Source organism: Tyto alba, unplaced genomic scaffold (genome assembly GCF_018691265.1).
Source record: "Tyto alba isolate M040663 unplaced genomic scaffold, T.alba_DEE_v4.0 Super-Scaffold_26, whole genome shotgun sequence".
NCBI lineage: Eukaryota > Metazoa > Chordata > Aves > Strigiformes > Tytonidae > Tyto > Tyto alba.
The window spans coordinates 21,865,204-21,887,045 of record NW_024881300.1 but is presented as its reverse complement, the minus strand read 5'-3'; the positions used below and the strand labels follow the sequence as shown (position 1 = coordinate 21,887,045).

Below are 21,842 nucleotides of genomic sequence, written 5' to 3'. Positions count from 1 at the left end.
ATGGGACTGTAACTCACTTGAGGCACGTTCCAGGATCTTGACGTGCCAGAGGGTTGGCCCAGCAATCACCTAACCCGCTATGTATTTCCGTGGCGCTCCCCTGTAGCTGCAGTATGTGTTTTTAGGTGCTGATCTCGCTGAAGACTTGTCTGCGTTTCGCCACGCGTTAGCCGTCTGCGAAGCGTTCCTCTGTAAGGCAAGGCCACAGCGAAGCTCCTCTTTCCACCCTGCAGGCTGAGCTTGAAATCCAGAGTGATGCCGTGGAACCGGGCCAAAAAGTCGTTATTGTGGACGACTTGCTTGCGACTGGAGGTGAGAGGGAGCAGGCGGTGTGACCCACGTCCACGTGCCTTGGCAGCGGCAGGAGTGGCTGGGGGGGGGTTTGAAGCGCAACCTCAGCGCTGCTCCTCCAGCAATGAGGTTGCCACTCAAACCTCCGTGTCGTGCAGGTACCATGCGTGCAGCCTGCGAGCTGGTGACGAGGCTGAAGGCTGAAGTCCTGGAGTGCCTGGTGGTCATAGAGTTAAAGCTCCTGAAAGGGTCGGAAAAGCTCAAGTCCGTCCCTTTCTACTCTCTGCTGCAGTACGACTGAGGAGGAGCAGGGAGTGCACGCCCTGAGCTGCGCACGAGTTTGGGGCTCTGTTCAGTGATTCTTGATGTCACAAGGGGGTGGGCAGGGGGGGGAACCTACGATTTTGATCCTGGCCAGTTGCTATACAGTCATAAGTCCTGTTTGTTTTCCAAGCCACAGATTAAGGTGTGTTGAGTGTAAGGATCCTTTTTGGAATTTATCCTTTTGGGAAGAAGGAACAGCCTAATTTTTTTAGGGGATGGAGACCAAGATGCAGCTTCACTTAACTGATTATTTTTTTTTTTTTTAGGAGACCAAAGTGAAAATACTGCTGCTGAGGCAGGAGAGGTCCAGTAGCTTAGGGGGCCCAGCCTTCCCTTTTAGTTGAGCCGTGCCTGGTCAGCCTCCTAGGAACCCGTTAAAAGTTTGCCAAAGAAACACAGAAGATGGGTAAAAAAGTGATTATTTGTCTAAGGGATAAATCCCTCAGTACTTGACCTCAGAGGAAGGTCTGATTGCTCTCTGCTGTTGCTCACAACAGAGTAGGTTGCTCTTAAATTAAGGTAGTGCTTGTTAAGGAGAATTAAGTGCCTGCCCAGACCTGTGTCCTGAAATCAGGAGGCAGCTGCTGCCAACGCAGTGGAGGTTGCTGGTGTAGATGAGCTCAAGCAGGATGTCAGCTTGCAGCTTGGCTCGTGGTCTCCTTCCCTTGAGACCGCAGGAAGCTGAAGGTCTCTGCTGTAGGAAGCCTTCCCTTGCTCCAGGGCACTTCTTAGCCGGGGATTTTGCAAAACTGGGAGCAGTCGTAGCACACAGCTGGGCAACAGGCAGGGAGGAAGGGGCCAGGCACACGCTGGGGGCTGTTCACCTGCCTGCTGCCCAGCAGCCCCAGCCAGGCCTGGCAGCTTTTGTTCATTTGTTCAGCACAAATTCCCCATCTACTGCAATATTTCTGACTCCTCTTTGCCGTGTTCTTGGGGCATCAGGACATTGGAAGGACGATGCCAGTTCGGAGCTCATGCTTGTTGGCAGATAAGGTCAGAGGAAAGAAAGAAAAGGTGTTATACTTGCAGCTGAGCTCCGGTGGTCTCACTCGGGTTGCGTGATGGATGACGTGGGGTTTGGAGATGCTCCTTAGAGCACGGTTCAAGTTTGGTCACAGGGGTAGCTCTCAGACCCAGTGTGCCAAAACCTCCGCGTGCTGGAAAACATTAGGGACTGTGTCCGTGTACTAGGGCTTGAACTCGCTGGTAAAATAAATGCTGACTTATTTTTTCTAAACTGTCTCAGAGCTGTTCTTGCAGTAGCTGAAGCCATTACTGACCCTTGTGAGTGTCTTTCCCCAAACCCAGGCTGTCAGGGGAGAGCCAGGCTGTGGCGGGAGCCTCCCCCTTGCCACCCGAAATGCTTGGAAGGAATCGCTTGCCGGGACTGAGCAGTTCAGGTATCTTTTCTCTGTGCGTGGCCTCAGCCTCTAGCTGGAAGGGGGGTTTCCCCAGGCTGGTCCTGCTGGGTTACAGTGGAAGTGCCCAGTGCGGGTGGGAGCACAGACCAAGCCCCCGCAGCTCGGCTCGCCTTCCCCATCCAGTGCCTAGGGGATGCCTTACACTTGTAAGGGTTATTACAGCTATTTTTATCACCGTTTCCTGAAAAGCCACTTCAGTGGCTGCTCAGTTTGCACTGAGAAACACCAGTCCCCAGGGAGAAACCTACCCCTGGGCACTCATTTTCACAGCCAGCCCCTGCGCGGTGCCAAGGGAGGCAGCGCCTCGCCCGCAGACTTGGCACGAAGCGAGGTGGGGGGGGGGGGGGGTCCCTGCTGCGAGGTTGAGAAGGGAAAAACTAGTTCCACCCCTAAAAAGCCGTGGAAAGCAGCTGCGTGCCGTGGAAGCGAGCGTAAAGCCCTGCCAGTGCCAGAGCTGGCTGTGTGCAGGGCCAAGGGGTGACATCAGGGAACTCGGGGACGGTGCTTTTCGGGTTGGCCGGGCTGCGAGCAACCGTTGATGTAATTTGCTCGTAGAGACAAGGGTTTTGTCCCAGGCAGCAGGACGGGAGCTCGCTGGGAGCTCCCCTGGGGCACGCGTCTGCCTGCCAGGCTGCCGAAACCAGCCTCTCTCGAAACCGGCTCCTCTTGACTGCAGTGAGGCCCGTTCAGCGTGGCCACTAGCCTGGCCTGCCTGCTAGCCCAGCCTCAACCCTTCCAGCTGCTGGGCCAGGTTTAAACCCTCCTCCCTGGAAACAGGGCTACCTCCTGCCAGTAGCGCTGGCCAACTGGCCCGCACGACACCAAGCAGCGTCCTAGAGGAGGATGAGGAGGACGAAGAAGAGGATGAGGAGGACGAAGAAGAGGATGAGGAGGAGGAGGATGAGGAGGACGAAGAAGAAGAGGAGGAGGACGAAGAAGAGGATGAGGAGGAGGAGGATGAGGAGGACGAAGAAGAAGAGGAGGAGGAGGATGAGGACGAAGAAGGAGGACGAAGAAGAAGAGGAGGATGAGGAGGACGAAGAAGGAGAACGAAGAAGAGGATGATGAGGAGGACGAAGAAGGAGAACGAAGAAGAGGAGGATGAGGAGGACGAAGAAGGAGAACGAAGAAGAGGATGATGAGGAGGACGAAGAAGGAGAACGAAGAAGAAGATGATGAGGAGGACGAAGGAGAACGAAGAAGAAGAGGATGAGGAGGACGAAGAAGAAGAGGAGGAGGAGGAAGACAAGAAGAGGAGGAGGAAGAAGAGGGCTTGCCTGCTCCCTGAGGCAGCACTGCAGGAATCTCCAATGCTGCCAGCCTCCGAAACCAGCACTTTAGGTTCTCAGGTTTGTTGGGTTTTGTTTTTTTTTTTTTTGTTGGTTGGTTGTTTTTTTGTGGAAGCTTCACTTCCAAGCTCCCCCGGACCAGCGTGGTCCCCCCGCCCTGCGGGATGAAGGACAGCCACCTTCCCCTGCAAGCCCCTTGCTGCTGTCCCCTGGTGAAACCAGCCCCGTTTGGCTCGGCAAGCGGCGCGAGGTGTGCCCGCCGCGGCACGGGGCAGCTCCCACCTCCTCCCTGCACCCACCCCCAGCCCAGCCTGCTCCTGCCCCCCCGGGGAGCTGCTCCCCCGTCCCTATTTACAAAAGCTGCATTCAGCTCCCTGCAAACCCACGCTCACTTTTTCCAGTAAGTCTTTCTCGGGGAGCTGGACGAGGACCCAGCCCTTCCCTTGCCTGTGCCGGCCGACGCCAATTGCCATGGAGAAGCGCGGTGCTAACGCGGCGCAGAGAGGCAGCTCACCGAGGGAGAGCGCTGGGTTAACACGAGTCAGCTCTATTTAAAACATTTAATACAAAATATGTTTTGACAAGTCCTGTAGCTGTTTCCAGAGCGTGCTGGAGATGCGTTTTTCCCTCCCTTAAAAACGGAACAAGGCCACGAGCTCCAAAAACACTGATCTGTGATTTCTTCTCTCGCTCCTTCCTGCGTGTCACCCTCTCACCCTGCCCAGTCCTGCCTCCGCCCCACCAGGGCCCAGTTAATGGAAGAAATCTCCTGCCTCAAACCTTCAGGAGAAGGCAGCAAAACTGAGAAGAGGTCACTAGCTCCTCTTCACTGCTTGCATCGTCACCCCGGCTTGGGGGAGCTACGGTCCTCGGGGACCCTAGCAGAGGAATTAGTTAAATGAAGGCGTTTTGCTCTTCCTCAGACATCCCTGAGGCTGAGCCTCCCGTCAGATCCCACACCAGAGCCCGGCGCGCAGTTGGGATTTCCTACATCTCGAGGAGCTTGCCCGGGGGGAAGACCCGACGCTTGGGGTGGGGTGCTCAGAGGGTTTCTGCCTCCTTGGCCGCCTTGGCGAGCCGCTCCGCGACGAGGCCGAGGTCCTTCCCTTTGTCCAGTTTGATGTAGGTGTCGGTCCTGATGGCGTGGACGCCCACCCAGTCGGGCAGCAGCTCTGCCAAGAGGCGCAAGTGTTTCTCCATCTCGCCTGCCAAAAAGGAGCAGCAGTTGCCGGGGGGGGGGGGGGGTGGTCAGATCTCAGCTCCTCAGCCCCTTCCTCCCGCAAAGACGGAGATTTCCCCCCCCCACCCTCCGCCGCCACATCCTTTGGTTTCCTACCAGGAGGCATCTGCGCGTCGTAGCTCTCGGCCATGCGGGCACAAGCCACCTCCATGGTCAGCGCCTGCTTCTTCTCGGCCACGAAGACGTTGCGCAGGATGCGGGCCATGGCCGGCAGCCGGCCCAGCATGGCGAGCCGCTCCTCCTGCCGCGGGTCCCGCGTCATCAGCGCCTCCAGCTTCTGCGCCTCCTTCGCCCGGATCTTGGGGAGCGGAGAAGACGGGGTGAGCCACAGGAAGGTCGTGTTCCCCACCCCAGCACCACGGCCAGGACTGAATTACTCACCCTCTCGAGCAGGGCCTGGGACACCCCTTTCAGAGCACTGGAGGTGCTGGCAGGGGACGGTGCTTTGGAAACCACCGGTTCCCCCGCACCGGCTTCAGCGCTTCTTAAGGCCAGGTTGGCAAGAGCTTTTTCCATCTGCTCATGGGGAAGAGGGAGAAGGAGTTGGGTTACAGCCGGGAGCCTCTCGCTTGAGGAAGAAGTCTCCCCCCGCCGCCATCCCCCTACAGCCCAGTGTGTCTGACCCATCCCTGCCCGAGCGGACAGTTTGGGGCGCTTCATCCCCTCTCCCGTCCCCGAAAATCAGCACTGACGGCTCCCTTAGCCTGAAACCTACACCACAACCAGCACCGCCAAGAGCCAGGCTCGCCTCCCCACCCGCCCACATCCGACAGCGCTCCCAGTCCTGAAATGATCCTTCCCGACCACCCCTGTCCGGCGACATCTTCCCGGAGAAAACGGTGGGTTTGAGGTCTGCCAGCCCCGGGCCTGACTCACCTTGGGGGTCAGCATCCCCCGGGCCGCGCTCAGCACCTCCTGCGCCGTGGTGAGTTTGTCCTCCCGGGGCGGCCGCGGCAGCTCCGCCGGGCTGATGTCCGGCACCTCGTCCACGTTGAAGCGGGGATGCCAGCGGGTCAGCTTCTCCTCCGGCACCACCATGGGAGGGCTGAGGGCGGCCAGGAACGCCTGGAGAGGGGGGCAAGAGCACCCACGGGTCAGGCATGGGGGGAGCCGGCCATTGCCCCGCGCTCCCAGCACAGCTTGGAGGAAATTCAGAGCCAGGAGATTCCCACTCCCTGCCAAGAGCATCCCACAGGAACCAGCGACATCCTTCAGCCTGGATGCCAGCCTGCTCCTCTCCACCCGCATCTCCAGTGACCAGAGCGACCCCAAACCCCGAAAACGGAGGGTGCTGGGGGGGGGGCCCTCCCTTCTCACCTTGTGGTGCTGCTTGACGATGTTCACCAGGTTGCGGTGGAACTCCTTCCTGCGCGCCAGCAAGCGCGACGCCGACAAGTGCGGGCGGCCGTCCACTTTCTCCTCTGCAAGGAGAGACATGAGCGTCACCCGTGGCACCTCGGCAACGCCGCGACGGCACCCGAACCTCGGCAAGGGCAGGACCAGAGCCCCACTGTGGGGCTGAGGCACTGCCCAAGTCGCTGCCACCCCCCCACTTGTCCCAAAGGCGTTTTCCCCCTTCCAACACGCTCAGGCCCTCACCCGCCAGATTATTTAACAGACCAAACCCAGCACATCCTGGGGGATTTGGGGATCCCAGCCAGCACCGAGCGCACCCCCAGCTCTCAGGGCACACCCCCCACCCCCCCTCCGAGCTGTACATACCTTCCCCCAGCACCGGCTCCAGTGTGAGCTGGTAGTCAGACTTCTTCACGCCGCTGCCGAAGGCGGGGATGTTCTTCTCCTGGCGCAGCCTGTACGAGGTGGGGTACACCGCCTTGATCTGCCCCACGTGGCGCTCCTCAAACTGCCTGCAACGGCACCCCAAGAAGTCGGCAACCCCAAAGGCTGACACCAAGGCACCAGCCCCGACAGCTTCCGCTGGGACCCCCAAAACGGGCTGCCCGCTGCTGCCGACTTACTTGCGAATCATGTCCTGCACCCCCTGCTTGACCTTCGCGAAGGTGATGGTCTCGGCGCGGTTGAAGAGCATCCCGGTGATGGTGTCCATGCTGCGGAACATCTCGGCCAGTACCTTGAACTTGTAGGGCAGCGTGAGCCCCGGGGGCAGGTCCTGCGCGAGGGTGTGGAACCGCTGGTACGCCGGGGTCTTCTCGCTGAAAAATAAAAATAAAAGAGGGGTCAGGGTCTCCTGTACACAACCACCCCCCGTGCCGGGCATGGTGAACACGGCGCTGGGACGGCCCTGAGGGTGCAACCAGGGATGGGGACGGGCCAGGACGGGGGGTCCCACTGCCCAAAGCGCTGACCTCAAAGCTGAGGAGCTGCGTGACCACCTCGGTTTGGGGAGATCCTCCCCCTCCCCTCCATCCACCCATCCCCAAACCTTTCTGTGAGCGACCGGTGCCAGGACTTGGGTCACATCACCCACCCTGGCGTCCCAAAGCAGAGCCAGGGTGGCTCAGCCCACGCTCGGAGAAGCCCTTTGCAGGTAGCGGGGCCACCATGACCCCCGGCGGTCACCGGGACGCCCCGATTTCACCTCAAATCTGAGGCTGCATCCCCTCAAAGCCGCTCCTCACCCGGTCTCTACCGCAGGAGCTGCCGGCCCGGTGTCCCCGGACGGCCCCGCTCCCGCCGCGGCTCCGCTTCCCCTTTTCTTCTCGCGGATCTGCAGCTCCAGTTGCCGCAACCGTTCCAGACGGCTCCGGAGGTCGGTGCTGGTCCCCGGGGGGATGGGTGACACCTGGGTCACCCCCTTCAGCCTCTGCAGGCGGCACCGCAGCCCGGCCAGGTCCTCCTGGGTGGGGAGGGGAGACAAGGTCAGAGCAGAACCATAAAATAAATGGGAGAGGAAAGCCGGGCCGGTCCCGTACCCGCTGCAGGTGCCTGGTTGTCCCTGGGGGGGCTGTGCCAGGCTGTGGCCCCCCGTCCTGCCCCCGGCTGGGGGTGCTGGCTGGGGGGTCCGCTGCTGGGTCCAGCGAGGGCAGCGGAGGGTGCTGAGCAGTGGCCGGAGGCGAGGGGCTGGTGGCCTGAAAGAGAGCGGAGTAAAAGTTAGAGGGCGATTGGATGAACCCACCCGCCGGGACCCCCTTTCCCAGTGCCCCCCCCCCTTGGCCTTGGACTGGGGGGAAGGGTTGAATTAGAGGCAGGGGGCAAGCCCTGGGGGGGTGGGGGGGGTCTGCACCAGGAGAAGGGGGGCAAGCTTTGGGGGTGGGGGGAGAGCAGTTAGGGGGGGCTGGTCCGGACACTACCCCGGTTTTACGCCCCCCCCCCCCGTTTTAGGGCCGCAGCCCCGGGGGGGGCAGCGCATCCCCGACCCCCGCAGCTCCCTTACCGCGGCCGGCGGCGGTCCCGGTTCCTCATCCCGGTCCAGCTCCAACCTCTTCCGCGCCGATTTCCCGCTCGGTTCCCCGGTCTCCCCAGCCCCGAGCGGCGGCTCCGGTTCCACCTCCCGGCGGCTCCGCTTCCTGCCCGCCAGCCCCCGCCCCACCGGGGAGCCACGGCGGGCCGGGGTGCGCGGCGAAGCGGGCAGCGGGGGGGGACTGAGCCCTACCGGGGCACCGTCCTCCGCCTCCCGGGGAACCGGGGCACCGGGATGGGCGGCTTTGAGCCGGCGGCCGCCGCGCTTGGCCGGGGCTCCGGTGGCCGCCTTCGTGCGGCTGAAGAAATCGGTGAGGCGGAGCTGGGCCATGGCGGCGGCCCCCGGTAACCGGCGATAGATGGTGACGGCTCCCGGTACCGGCAACGAGCCCCACACGTGCCCGCGGCGCGCCAAAACCTCCGCTCTTGGCGGGAACGCGCGCGGCCGCAGCACCGCCCCGCCGTGGAGCGGAGGGGGGGGGGGGTGTGTGTCACGTGGGGCGGAATTGGCGCCATGGGGTTCTTAAAGGCGCCGTACCTCCTCATAGCGGTGCTCCACGTGGGGCGAGGAGGGTGGCGGGGGGGGGGGGGCTCCCCGGGTTTAGGGGTGGGGGTTCCAACCTTTAGGGCACCGGCTGGGTTGGAGGCTGCCCGGCCCTCGGTGGGTGCGGGGTGGGCTGCAAAATGGGGGGGGGACACCCAGCAGGGCAACCAGCATCTGCAGTGGCACTGGCCTCTGGGCTAGTGGTCACCCGTTTTACCTGCCCTCCCCAGCGCACTCGGGGCTACCGTTCGCCCCCCTCCCTGCCCCAAATCCACGGTTTCAGGCTTTGGCTGGGGACAGCAGGGTGAACAAGGGGCTCTGGAGGCGCCCACAGCGCCCCGTGTCCCGGCATCCCCCCTGCCCCACGGCTTGGCCGGGTGCTAATGGCACTGCCCGGACATGGGAGAAGCTTCTTCACCCATAAAATGCCTCGCCGGGCACTCAGCAGCACATTACGGGGCCGAGCGGTTCTCCAGCATCTCTCTTACAGCCTGAGCGAGGCCGGCAAAATGGAGCGGGGGGGCCACTCGGGGCCGGATTCGGCCGTGCGAGGCAGGGCTCTGGGGTGCTGTTCCCCGGGCCCATTTACTGCCACAGCCTCCCCGTGCCAGCCCGGCTGCGGTGCGGTGGGTGCTGGGGGGGAGATGCTGGCGTGGGTGCCGTGCACCACCCTTTCCTGGATCCATTCTTGGGGGGGGGGGAACACACGGACACACATACGTGGACAGACGGACACGCAGCCCTGGGGTTTTTGCAGGGGTAATTTCCACGCTGGGGTCTCGCAGGGGTGGTGTTAACACAGCGCTTCGTGGCTCGGCGTTGATATGTGTTTTATTTACAGGAGTGAACCCCTCCAAGGTCCCAGGTCGGTGCAGAGGGGCTGCTGGGGGGCAACTGGGGCACCCACAGCCCATCCCAGGTCCCACGAGGGGCTGCGCCCAGTAAAACTCGGCAGGACACAGGCATTTGGGGCCCTCGGGCCCATCCTGCCCGTGGTTTGGGGGTTACGGCTTCTGCGGCACATCTGGGGGCCGGGCCTGGGCAGGGGGGTGAACCCCGAGATTGCTGGAAGGAGCCCAGGGAAGAGGGAAGAGCCCGCCAAGGTGGGGAGCAGGTCGGCGGCGTGCCAGCTGGATGCCAGTTTATTAAGCGCGTTCGGAAAGCAAATGTGGGGAAGCCAAAAAATGCGGGGAATTTCATGGGTCGATGCTTCCTGTTAGGAGCTGGCGGTTACCGGCACTGCTCGGGCTACTGCCGGCTGCCCCGTGGCTACCGGCCACGCTGCCCTCACCGGCTGTGCCCAGCGCCGAGCTCGGGCTGCGGCGGCGAGCGTGGCACCCACCTCCCCTCGTCTGGGCACCCACCTCCCCTCGTCTGGGCACCCACCTCCCGGGGTTCTTGTCTGGGCACCCACCTCCCGGGGTGCGTAGCTGCCCACCCAGCTCCAGGTCCAGACACAGGACCCAGCTCCCAGCGGGGGACACAGCAGCTTTTGGGGGAGCACACCCGAGCACCCCACATTGCTGCAGGGCTCCGCGCTGACATTACCGAGCCCAGGCCAGAGCAGAGCACTCAGCCTCAATTAGCTCCAGCTTCTTTGTTGTTTTATTTTTATTTTTTTTTTTTAATACGAAGCAAACAGGAAACACATCAGCTTTTTTTATTTTTTTTTTTTTTTTTTTTGTAGATTGATTTATTTCCCCTGCTGCAAATGCCCTTGCTGCCGGCGGCAGGAACTGGGGGGGCAGGGTGTGTGTGGGGGTTTGGGCTTGCCCCCACCGTGGGGGGTGTGTGTGTGTGTGTGTGTGTGTGTGTGTGTAGGGGTTGGGGCTGAGACCGGCCAACTCGTGTCAGCAGTGGCGGGGGCTGCTCTACCGGGCAAAGCTGAGCCGAGCCGTGCCGGGCCGGGCCAGCCCGCCGAGAGGGGCGGGCGCCGCTTATAAAGGCAGCGAGAACGGGGCGGGGGGAAAAACGCGGCCGTTTTCGGCGCTCCCGGGACCGGCCAGCGGGGCCTGCCCAGCCCCGGTGGCTCGGCACGGCACGGCTCGGCTCGGCTCGGCTCGGCTCGGCTCGGCTCGGCGGGGCATGGGCCGGCCCGCCGGCTCCTGAGCGGGATGGAGCGGCGGGGGCTATGGGGGGGGCTGTACTGGCTACTGCTGCCGCTCGCCCTGCTCGCCGGTGAGTGCAGCCGCGGGGTTTGGGTTTTTTTTCTTTTTTTTTTTTTTTATTTTTCTTTTTTTTTTTTTTTGGGGGGGGGGGGGGTGGGTGGCGGCGGTGGTGTGGGTGTATGGGTGCGCTGTGTCTTCGTGTGTCCCCCCCCCCCCTCCACGCGTGAGCCGGGTCGCGGTTGCTTTCCCCACCTCCGGGTGGGTCGGTGGAGGGACGCGTGGGGGTGGGGGGGGTGTGTGTGTGATCCCAGCCCCACGCGGGACCACACTACACGACCCCAGCCCCCCCCCCCCCCCCCAGCCGCGGGGCAGAGCCCGCTCTCGGGAAAACGCTGCAACTTCTTCTTCAGGCTGGGCGTGGGGGGCAGCGCCCCGCGTGTCCGTGCCCTGTTTCTCGTGTGTGTGTGTGTGTTTCCCCGCGGGTACAGCCGGTGGGCACCCACACCCCCAGCACCGGGCCCTCTTTGGGCGGGGGGGGGTGTGTGTGTGTGTGTGGCTCCCACCCCCCTGGTTTGGGTGTCACCCCACTCGCTCCTCCGCCTTTTGCAAAGTGGGGTGCTGGGACAGCCCGGCGATACTGGGGGGGGTGGGTGATACTGGGGGGGGTGTGGGGTGGCACCTATCCTGTCCCCAGTGCCGCAGCGGGGAGTGGGCCACCCCCCCCCCCCCCCCCCCCCCCCCCCTCGGCTGCAGCAGCCTTTGCAGGGCCGTGGCTCCTAAGCTGCTCCCAGCCCGTTTTAAGTAAAATTGGGGGTTGGAGGCAAACGCACCCCCCCCCCCCGAGGCAACCGGCTGGCCACCAGCCTGGAAAATACCCACGTCCCGGGACACGCAGGACAAGAATTGGCTCTTTGAACCCCAGCTGCTTGGGGGGAGCCGGTTCGGGGACTCTCCGTTTACCTTTACCTAAACGCAAAGGAAAAAAAAAAAAAAAAAAAAAAAAGAAAATAACAAAAAAAAACCAAACCCAAAACCTTTCCATAAACAGGATTGTTCAACGGGCTCCTTGTGCCGGGGTGTGGGCAGGGTCCAGTCACCGTCACCCCGCTGGCACGACCCATGTTGGGGGGTCTGTCAAGCTGGGGGGGTGCCGTGACTTTTGGGGTAATGTCACCTAGAAAAAAAGAAGGACGGGAACCTGAGCTGTGTCCAGCTGAACCGCCCGCTGCCCCGGCTGCGTTTTGGGGAGCCGGGTTGGGGTGCGCGTAGTGCTGGCGGTGCCGCCGGCGTGGGGTGAGCCTCGCTGGCAGAGGAAGTTGGTGACTGTTGTTATAAAAAAAAAAAAAAGGCAAAAAAAAAAAAAAAAAAGCTCTTTATTTGCTCCGGTTTGCTCGAGGAGTGACTCAGTGCATCGCGCAGGATGTGAGGAAGGTTTAATTATAACCCTGCCTACGGCCGGGGCTGGGAAGGGAAGGTGGCTGGGTGCTGCGGGCCCAAGGCCTCCCCCCCGACCCCCCCCCCCCGGCCGGTGGGGTGGCAGCTATGGGACGTGGGTGCTGCCGGGTGCACCCCGTGGGTGCTCGGGGCGGATGACACGTGGCCTCGGGGTGCGGCCTCGCGGATGGGGCCCTCCCGCCCTAACGCTGGTGATTTAGCCCCAAATCGTGCCAGGTTTGTTTGCCCGCTCGCCCCGGCTCTGGCGTGGGATCGCAGCCGGCGGTGGCGTTGGCGTTACCCCCCCCCCCCACCCTCCCCGGTGAGCTCCCCTGTTTAAATTTGGGGGCCCCGCTTGGGTGGGGGCTGTCCTGGGAGAGCAGCTCCCTCTTAAAACAGCCGTGTGGGTGACTTGGGGCAGGGGGGAGGTCTGGGGCCTCACACCCACGCTGAAGGGGGAAACTGAGGCACGGAGGGGATGTTGCTCGTCCTGCTGTACCTGGGGGGGGGGGGGGGGGGAAGAAGAGCCCCAGAGCACGACCTGCCTGTGGCCCTTCCTTCCCCGGCAATCAGGCTCTTCCCAAACGTCCGGAGGATGTTTGCTCCTGGCTCCAGCTCCCAGCCAGCTCCGGGGGGGGGGTGGAGGCCCAGGAGCTGGGCCCCACGGCACAGTTTGGGGCAGCCCCCCCACTTCCCACGCCCCCCCCCCACGGCGCGGCACTCAGCCGTGCCACCGGCTGTATCCCCACCCGGCGCGGGGAGATGCCTCAGCTCTATCCAGCCTGGCAGGGATGCTGGGGTGCACGGAGCTGGCGGGGAGAGGGGGGGCCCCCCCCCCAGCCTGCCGTGTCTTCCCACCAGCGCACATCCCACCCGTGGGGTGAGCAAGGTGGGGTGGGGGGGCCGGGCAGCTCAGCGGGACCCCCGGGCTGGGTGACGGCTGCGCCATCTCCCAGCTCCAGCGTGGCTCTGCGGTGCTCGGGTAGATGCGATGGGTGAGGGTGACAGCACCCCTCCCTGCGGCTGCGGTGGCCCCCCAAACTCGGGGGGGGGGGGGGGGGGCACCTGATGTGGGGTGAAGCGAGGACACTGAGGGGATTCTGGGGGGGTTCCAGCCGTTCCTGGGTGCTGGCGGGCGAGTGGGCTGCAGCCGGCTGCCTCCTGCGGTCAGGTGCTTTTTATAAAGTGAAGGGAAATAAAAAAGAGGAGGGGAAAAAAAAAAAAAAAAAAAGGGAAAAAAAAAAAAATTAAAAAAAGAAATGCCAAGCCAAGCCACCGCTGTCTCCAAGAGCAATAACTGCTGTTTCCTCCCCAAGCACACAGGGGGATGGGAGGCACAGGGTCGTCTGCATGCAGCCTGCCCGTGCCCTGCCCGGGCCGGGGTGCCCCTCACCCCGGGTCTGAGCCTTTTGCAGAACCCCCACACAGCCCCCCCTTGAAGTGGGTGATGCTGTGGGGGCTCCCCGGGGGTGCAGTGAGTCCCCACGCTGCCCCCGGGGCTCACCCCAAGAGCTGCAAGCTGGGTTTGGGGGGCACTTGATCGCTAAAACCCGGGCACGGCTGGGTTTAACCCTTTGCTTCCTCTGCACCCCAGTCTCAGCGGAATCTTGGGGTGCCTGTGGGGGCTGGGTGAGGGGGGGGGGGGGGGGGGCGGGGGGGTGTGTTTGGACACCGTTTGGCGCTGCTGTATCCCCCACACCGTGGGAAATGTGGTGGTGGATTCAGGAATGTCCCCGTGCGATGGGAGCGTGGGTCCTCGCGCGTGGGGGGTGGGGGGGGTGGGCGTGCAAGTGGGCGACGTGCAGGGGCACCCTGGTGCTGACCCCACGGCGCTGGGGGGTCCCGGGGGGGGGGGGGGGTGCTCCAGCCCCTTGGCGGGGGCTGTGCCATCTCGGGGCTGAGGGTGCTGGGGAAAGGGGTGTCAGTGAGCACCCGTCCTTTCTGTGTTCCTCGTCCCGTTGCACGAGCTGCTGGGTGGTTTTTTTTTTTTTTTCCCAGGCTGGCACCCACTGGCACCCAGCCCGGTGCCCTCCCGGGGCAGCTCCCCGCAGCATCCCTGGGGAGAGGGGCCGGGCGCTGGCGGGAGTGGGATTAATTTTCCACAAAAACAGGATACGGCGGGTGAACCGGTGGTTGCTGCTCCCTCTTCCCGGAAAGAAGAGCCGGGGTTGGGGCTGGGAACGTGCCGGCGGCTGGTTCTCCCAGCACGGCCCTGGGGCTCGCTGCTTTGGGGCTGCCTGGGTTTTGGGGTGGGGAGGAATCCCGGTGGGGAGGGATGCTGTGGCTGGGATTCATCAGCCAGCCTCCGGTTTGCAGCAGCGCAGGGTCCTGGGTGCAAAGTGACACCCCCCCCCCCCGGGGGGACCCTGTCTGGGTCCCCCCAACCCTGGGGACCCCAGCTGGGACCAGTTAGCCAAGAGGCAGGACCCAGCTGTGGGGAAGCAGCTTGGCAGAGCCGCCTGGCTCCGGCAGCAGGTAACGGGCCTGGGTGAAAATAGCAGGGCAGGCAGGGAATTAAAGAGCTCTTTTAATTAATCCTGAGCGGCCGCAGGTCCCCGCAGAGCCAGCGGCTGTGCCGGTGCCAATCGCTGTGGGGCTCCCCGGTCACCAGTGGGGTGTGGGGATCCCCCCTTTCCCCACGCGGCTGGCTATGGATCCGTCCCTGGGAGCCGGATGGTGCCCGGTTTGCAAGGAGGGGGCTGCGCCAGACCCCCACCCTCTCCTACAGCCACCTTTCCTATGCTTCCCCAGCCCAGTTACAATGGGAGAGACCCCAGTGCCGGCTCTCCCCGGCCTCCCCCACCCTCTCCGCCGGGTCCCTGCCTCCCCCTGAGGTCCCCGAGGACCCCCCCCCCCCACCCCCAGCAGGGACTTCTCAAGGGGAGATTAAAGGCCAGGGAAAAGGAAACCCGGCACATCTCGCCCAGCGCTGCGATTTATCCTCCTCCCAGCACATTAACATCGTTAATATTTCAAGTGCTGCTAGCTGCCAACGCCGGCCGTGGTGAATTCCGTGGGAGTGGGGCTGGCAGCTCCCTGTGGGGGGGGGGGGGGGTCCCGGGGCTGGGGAAGGAAGGATTTGGGGTGCACATCCAGGATCACCTTGCTGGGGGTGCAAGATAGGGATGCTCAGCATGGGCCAGATCCTGCAGCAGAGGCGAGGTGGCGCGGCATCGCGGGCGATGGGCGCTGCTTGGGTGGGGAGGGGGACAGTGGGTGCCACGGCGCTTCCCCCCACCCAGCTCCTCCCGGGGATGATGGGTGCGGGAGGGCAGGTTTCGCCGCAGGGCTGCTCTCCCCACACACCAAACTGGTTTTTCTCCCCACGCCGGCCGCTTTCCCGGCTGTCAGCACCACCACGGCGAACCGGTTTCCTCCGACTGTGCGGGGACCGAGCACCCACGCACCGTGGGCACGGCACACCCAGCCCTGCCGAGGAAGTGTGGGTGCGAAGCTGGGTACCGTGGGTGCTCCCAAACCAGGCTGCATCGTGCCGGGGAGGGGGGGCTGCTCTCTATAGCATCATTTATTTATTCTATTTTATTTCTTGAAATCTTTGAGCCTTTAAAAGCTGGTTGAAGCTTTGTGGTGAGCGCTGACCACCCTGCTGGGAGCTTCCTTGGCGATACCTCGAGCTGGGGTGGAGGGGGAACTGCTGGCTAGAGGGTCCCGTGGGTGCTGGCTCGGTCTTGGGGTGCTCTGCATCTGCCAGCCCTTCCCGATGTCTTAGGTGACCCCGAGCCGCTGCCACGGGGATGCCAGCTCTGTGCTGGCGCGGGAGTGACATCCCTGGTCCTGGGGGGGCTGATGCCAGTGATATAAAATCTATAGGTCACGCTGTTGCTCTGGGCATGGGTGGTCCCTGCAGTGTGGGTTGTCACCCCCCCCCTCCCTGGGTGTCCCCGAGCCTCGTCCCTCCCCGCAGCTTTTGTGCAGACCCCAGCCCAGGCAATGCCAGCAGGGCTCTGTCACAGCCGGTGTGTGTGTCCCCCCCCCCCCCCCGTGCCATCAGCACCCACAGGGAGACAGGGGGGTTCACCCCGGGCACCCAAAGCACCCTGCCCTGGCACAGGGGTGGGCTGGGGGCTCAGTGCCGGGCCTGGGGGTGCCGGTGGCCATCGTGGGGGTATGGGGGGGGGTGTGTGGGGACTAGCTGACCCCCACGTAAGCCCAGAGCAGCGGCTCGCCCCCGCGCCGGGAAGGCTCCTCTCGGCCCCGTCGCCGCTGGCGCGGGAAGGGGAATATTTGCTCCATGAGATCATGGTTTGCCGAAACGTAGCCAGCAACCCTCGGCGGCGTGCGAGGAGGTGACGCGTCCGGGGGTCACCGCGGAGAGGCGGCTGGCGGGATGGTGGTCCTGCTCCCCTCAGGGAGGGAGGCAGCTGGGGGGGGGGGGGGGGGTCAGGGACCAGCATTAGCCCCGATGGGTGCTGCGTGGGATGTGGTCCGGGTGCATTCCTGGGTGCCTCCCCTCCCACCACCCCTGCACCCCCTGAGGATCCCCAGGGGTGCTGGGCTGCTCATAGAGGTGGGGGGGGGGGCTGCACTTTGTCCCCTCCCGGTCACCTCGTCCCTTGCCCCAGGATGTGCCGTCCCTTTGAAACCTCATAAACACAGGAAGGGCCGTGCCGGGCTGGTGGGACCTAGCACGTCCCCTGGCGCCCAGCCTACCCCCCACTTTCCTCCCCCCAGACCCATGGGGCTGGAGGTGCCCGCTTGGCCATCACCGTGGCCTCGTGGCCGGTCCCAGCTCACACCAGCGCACGTGCCCGGTGCCTGTCACCGCTCGAGCGGGTGGTTTGTGCCTGCTGCGTTCCCCAGCCACGTTACCCCGGGGTGGCCCCGGTCCCCGTCCCCACCGGTGGCAGCTCCGTGGGGCACTTGGCTCAGCTCCTCCGACGGTTTCGTGCCCGCAAACAAGCTGTAATTTAGGTCTAAAAATAAGCGAGGGGGGAAGGCGGTGTGAGCCGGTGGCGCAGCCGGAGCCGGGCTGGGCGCAGGTGAGGGGCTGTGCCAGCCCCGGGGTGGCCTGTGGGTGGGGGTCCCTGCAAACCTCGGCGTGGTCTTGCAGGATCGATGTGGAAATGCGGCAGATTTCGCTCGTGGCTCTCGTCCCCCTGTCGCCCCCCCCCACGTGTCTGAGACTTCTGGTGTGTGTCGTTTCCCCCCCAACCCCCTCTCCCCGTGCCACCCCTGCGGGTCACCGGGACTGACCCAGCCCAGGCTCCTGCCCACGTCCCCCTTTTCCCACTGATGTTTCTGGGGGATTTGAGCCCCTGTCTGGGACTACCTCTTATTATGGGGTGTCTCTCACTGCACAGGTCGGGGTGCCAGGATCCCCGGGGAGGGGGGATGCCGCCAGGAGGCTGGTGGGGGGGTGCGTCACCCTCCCCGTGCCACCTCCCCGTCACTAACCCTGCCTGTACCTCTGTCCCCAGCCTGCCTCTTCCGCTTCAACGTCCTCTCCCTCGTCTACCTGCTCTTCCTCCTGCTCCTACCCTGGTTCCCGGGGCCCACCCAGCACCCCACTGGAGGTAAGGGGTTCACCGTGGGGGTGCGGGGACCGGGCAGGGTGGGCAGCGTGCGGGCAGCTCTCCGGCAGGTACCTGCCCTCCTTCCCCTGCGGTTTCCCCCCCTGCTTGGGCAGCGTGGCACCTCATGTCAGCCTCGCTCTGTTAATTATAGCCCAGCGGGGCTATTAATAGACCTCCAGCTACAAAATAGTCAGTTTTGAGCCCCGGTCTTATTAACCAGAAACCTCAGGGTTGGGTGGTGCGGGCTGGGTGGGCAGGGGTGTACCACGAGCAGCCCCCTCCGCCCTGTCCGGGCACGTCCCCCACGGTGGGCATGCTTTGGAGGGGGGGAGCGGGGGCGTTGTGCAAGGGGGGTGCATCCCCCACGGTGGGCCCTGGGTGCCCGTAGCCCGTCCCCCCCCTGCCCTCTGTGCCAGGCTGAGCCGTGCTGTAAGACAAGCCGCGGCTAAAAGCTCTCTCTGCCCTCTGAATATTTCATGGGCTCGCCCCGCAGCCCGAGAGCTTTTTCGCGTGGATTTACAGGAAAAAAAAAAAAAAAAAAAAAAACCAAAACGGAGGGAGAGTTTTTGGCCCGCGGCCGCCCCCCAGCCGGTGTGCAGCTGTGGTGGGCTCGCTGCCTGTCCCGTGGCCAGGAAAATGGGCACGTGGCCCGGGGAGCTGGGTGGGATGGGGGGCATGGCTGCAGCTGGTGGAAGGTCTGACGGGGCTTGCGGTGCAGGGGGGAACCCCTGGCACCCACCCGCAGCCCCCCCCGCAGGATGTTCCACCGGGGATGGGAGTGGTGAGCTGCATCCCGATGCCTGTCCCGGTGCAGCGGGGCCGGGGCAGGGAGGGTGGTCCTGGGGCCCTGGCTCCCTGAATTGCCCCAGTTTCTCCAGTAATGTAGCAGAAAGGATGCTCTTAGGCTGTGCTGGGTGCACGCACGTGCAAGGTCCTGGGAAGGTTGGGGGGCATGTCCCTGGGGCAGACCCCTGGCATCTCTGGGCCCAGCTGCAGTGCACCTCTTCCCAGGGAGGGGCTGAGTCCCTGCTGGGGATGGGTAATGGGGTGCTCGTGTCTCGCAGGTCACACCGGCCGCCTCCTTAAAGCTCTGCTGGCGACCAGCATCCTCTTCCTCCTCACCCACTTCGTTTTCCAAATATGCCTGTACACGCTGCCCATCCTGGACCAGCTGCTGAGGCCCAGCTGTGAGTACGGGGTGCCAGGACAGCCCGCCATGGGAGTGCCCTCACCCTCCTGCCCAACGCTCCCCCAGGCTTCACCCCCTCCCCGTAATGCCTCGGGGCTGGACCCCCAAACTGGGTGACATGCTGGTGCAGGGATCCCATCCTTCTGGGTGCTGGGGGGCTTGCTGAGGCTTTACGGGGTCCCAGCCACGTGCCCAGCACCGGGGGCACACTCAGTGGCCGCTGCACTGGTCTCAAACCCTGTCCTGGGTCCCCATGGGTGTGGGGTGTTGTCCCCATGGATGTGGGGTGTTGTCCCCACAGGGAAGCCGGGTGGGCTCGGAGCCTGTCCTCCCCCCGGGGTCTGCCAAACTCAGCACCTCCCTGCTTCCCCACAGGCAGCACCTGGGAGGTCCTTGCCCGGCACATCGGGGTCACCAGGTAAGGGCACCCCAGCAGTGTGGGGCTGGGGGCTGGCAGTGGTGGTGGAGGGGCACCCCCTGAGTCCTCCCCTGCCCCTCTCTCCCCTCAACTCCAGGCTGGACTTGAGCGACGTCCCCAACTCGGTGCGTCTCGTGGCACCCGACGTCGGCATCCTGCTGGTCTCGTCCCTCTGCCTGTGCCTGTGCCGCCGCCTCGTCCCCAAGGCCGGTGCCACCGCCCGTGGCCGGAGACCGGAGCCCCTGGAGCCCCTTGAGCGGGTGAGAAAACCCCTGGGCTCAGGAAGGGCGGCGGGGTGGGCAGTCACGGGGTGCTGGCACCCAGCTTGAGCTCGTCGGCAGGGTGCGGGGCTGGGTGCTGTGCCAACCCTGCCCGGCAGTGCCAGCGGGACACCGCGCTCGCGGCACCGGGCTCACCCAGGCAGCTACAACCCCCCGTGGCGCACCCCCGTGGGGCTCAGTGAACGCCCCGTGGGGGGCTCAGCTCCGTTTTGGGGGGCAAGGGGGGGTGGTTCCCCACTGGTTTGACCTGTGGTGGCAGGCGCTGGGCTGCCTGGCACCGGCCGTGGCCGGGCTGTAACCGGAGCACCGGCCGATGCGGATGCCTTTGCCGTGAGCGCGGGGGCCAGCGCGGGAGGCAGCCTGGAAAAAAAAAAAAAAAAATCCGTGCTGGGAACCCGGGCGCTCGCGCCAAGAAAAACAGCTGCTTTTCGGAACCGCTTTCCAAGCGGTTAACGAGATAAACACGGCCAGGTGGTGGGCTGCATGCCCGCACCGCGCCGGGCAGGGCGCCCCGGCTGTCCCCCCGTGCTCTCCCTCGAGTGGGGAAACTGAGGCACGGCCAGGAGCAGCCTGGGTTGCCCCCACGTTGGGCTACGGGGCTCACGCCGTGTTCTTGCCTGGCAGGGGGAAGAGGAGGACGTGGAGCGGCGCGGTGGCACGGGCGACGGGGACACGCCGCTGAGCACCAGGCTGCGGGTGACGGCTCACTGGCTGCTCTGGGCAGCCGGGAAGGGCCTGGCCATCCTGCTGCTGGCCTTGGCCGGTGGGTACGGGATGTGGGGGGGGGGGTGGTGAGCTTGGGGGGGGGTCTTGGTGGCCGTGCTGCCGGAGGGGATGCTTGGTCCAGGGAGGATGCTCGATCCGGGAGGATGCTGGGTTCAGGTGGGATGCTCAGTCTGGGCGGATGCTCAGTCTATCGGGGATGCTCGGTCCAGGGGGGATGCTTGATCCAGGAAGATGCTCAGTTCAGGGGGGATGCTCGGTCCAGGGGGGATGCTTGATCCGGGAGGATGCTGGGTTCAAGGGGGATGCTCGGTCTGGGGGGATGCTCAGTCCATCAGGCATGCTCGATTTGGGGGGATACTGAGTCTGGAGGGATGCTCAGTCCAGCAGGGATGCTCAGTTCATGGGGGGGATGCTTGGTCCGGAGACATACTTGATTTGGGGGGATGCTGGGCTCAGTGGGGATGCTCGGTTCAGCAGAGGGATGCTCGGTTCAGGGGGGGGATGCTTGGTTCAGGGAGGATGCTCAGTTCAGGGTGGATGCTCAATCCAGGAGGATGCTTGGTCCAGGGGGGATGCTCGGTCCAGGGGGATGCTTGGTCCAGGGAGGATGCTTGATCCGGGAGGATGCTCGGTCCAGGGGGATGCTCAGTCCAGGGGGATGCTCGGTCCAGGGGGATGCTCCATCTGGGAGGATGCTCGGTCCCGGGGGATGCTTGGTCCGGGGGGGATGCTCGATCCGGGAGGATGCTCGGTCCAGGGGGATGCTCAGTCCAAGGGGATGCTCAGTCCAGGGGGATGCTTGGTCTGGGGGCTTTCTCGGCCGGGGGCTCCATGGCTGGGGGATGCTCAGCCACACCCTGACCGCCCACGGGACGCTGCTCCCCAGGGATCACCCTGCCCTCCGCCTCCTCCAGCGTCTACTACCTGCTCTTCGTGGGGCTGTGCACGTGGTGGGCCTGCCACCTCCCCGCCAGCCGCCTGGCCTTCGACACCCTCTGCATCCTCGTCGGTGTCTACGCCGCCGGGCACCTCCTCTGCCTCTATGCCTACCAGACGCCCTTCGTCCAGGGGGTCTTCCCGCCCCCCACCATCTGGGCACGGTGAGTCCCCGGGGAGGGAGCCGTGCCGTGGGTCCCCGTGACACCCCGGTTGAGCGGCCAGCCCAGCACCCTGCTTGGTCCCCATCCTGCTGCGGTGGGTCCCCGGGCTGCCTGGTGGAGCCGTGCGCTGTGCCAGCACCCAGACGGGACCCTGGCTCACGGCGGGGGTGAGGGGGGGGGTAATGCCACCCCCTCTGTCCCCGCAGGGTGTTCGGCTTCAAGGACATCATCCTGTCCCACAACTGCTCCCAGCCCAACGCCCTGGTGCTCAACACCAGCCACCCCTGGCCCGTCTACGCCAACCCTGGCATCCTGCTCCTGCTCTACTACACCGTGGTCACCCTGGTGAAGCTGCGCCGGCTGGACGCCAGGGTGAGGGGCTGCAGGGCTGAGCTGGATCCCAGATGCCTGGCATGCCCCGCCGCCCTGAGTGCCCCAGCCCTGGCCCCCGGGGGTGCCCGGTGGAGGGGAGATGGGGGACAGTGGGGTGCCCATGGTGGGGTTAGAGGGGGGGGGCCTTGGCAGGGGGATGGGGCATGATCCTGCTCCCCCGGCGGCTGCA

The 21,842-nt window shown here is 64.4% G+C and overlaps 3 protein-coding genes across 4 annotated transcripts in view; 2 read left to right on the top strand and 1 right to left on the bottom strand.

Moving 5' to 3' along the window:
* APRT (adenine phosphoribosyltransferase) overlaps positions 1-1,852 on the top strand; it is a 4,785-nt gene extending 2,933 nt beyond the window's left edge. Inside the window, exons 4-5 of the mRNA XM_042797677.1 lie at positions 234-312; positions 450-1,852. Of these exons, the coding sequence (XP_042653611.1) occupies positions 234-312; positions 450-592 (222 nt within the window). The 3' untranslated portion in view covers positions 593-1,852. The remainder of the gene's footprint in view (positions 1-233; positions 313-449) is intronic.
* Positions 1,853-3,871: 2,019 nt separating this feature from the next.
* On the bottom strand, positions 3,872-8,414 carry CDT1 (chromatin licensing and DNA replication factor 1). The gene is made up of 10 exons (XM_032984806.2): positions 7,921-8,414; positions 7,460-7,615; positions 7,166-7,383; positions 6,545-6,739; positions 6,288-6,433; positions 5,883-5,986; positions 5,442-5,630; positions 4,947-5,081; positions 4,662-4,863; positions 3,872-4,530 (listed from the first exon to the last, which is right to left on the bottom strand). The coding sequence occupies exons 1-10, from the start codon at positions 8,275-8,277 to the stop codon at positions 4,367-4,369; spliced, it is 1,866 nt and encodes a 621-aa protein (XP_032840697.2). The 5' UTR covers positions 8,278-8,414; the 3' UTR covers positions 3,872-4,366.
* A 1,930-nt stretch (positions 8,415-10,344) lies between these two features.
* Positions 10,345-21,842, top strand: part of PIEZO1 (piezo type mechanosensitive ion channel component 1) — a 28,307-nt gene continuing 16,809 nt past the window's right edge. The window contains exons 1-8 of one of the 2 annotated variants that reach the window (XM_042797625.1): positions 10,345-10,668; positions 17,471-17,566; positions 18,631-18,753; positions 19,131-19,173; positions 19,271-19,433; positions 20,079-20,217; positions 21,067-21,280; positions 21,487-21,652. In XM_042797625.1, the coding sequence (XP_042653559.1) occupies positions 10,605-10,668; positions 17,471-17,566; positions 18,631-18,753; positions 19,131-19,173; positions 19,271-19,433; positions 20,079-20,217; positions 21,067-21,280; positions 21,487-21,652 (1,008 nt within the window). In that variant the 5' untranslated portion in view covers positions 10,345-10,604. The remainder of the gene's footprint in view (positions 10,669-17,470; positions 17,567-18,630; positions 18,754-19,130; positions 19,174-19,270; positions 19,434-20,078; positions 20,218-21,066; positions 21,281-21,486; positions 21,653-21,842) is intronic. The other variant, XM_042797624.1, reaches the window with a different exon arrangement.

Excerpts from the sequence above, each read along its gene's own strand:
- CDT1 (XM_032984806.2), bottom strand. The coding sequence starts at position 8,277 with ATGGCCCAGCTCCGCCTCACCGATTTCTTCAGCCGCACGAAGGCGGCC. Across the intron at positions 6,740-7,165 it reads GCTCCTGCGGTAGAGACCGG|CGAGAAGACCCCGGCGTACC; the intron begins GTGAGGAGCGGC and ends TTTATTTTTCAG. Across the intron at positions 5,082-5,441 it reads GGGGGATGCTGACCCCCAAG|ATGGAAAAAGCTCTTGCCAA; the intron begins GTGAGTCAGGCC and ends CCCCATGAGCAG.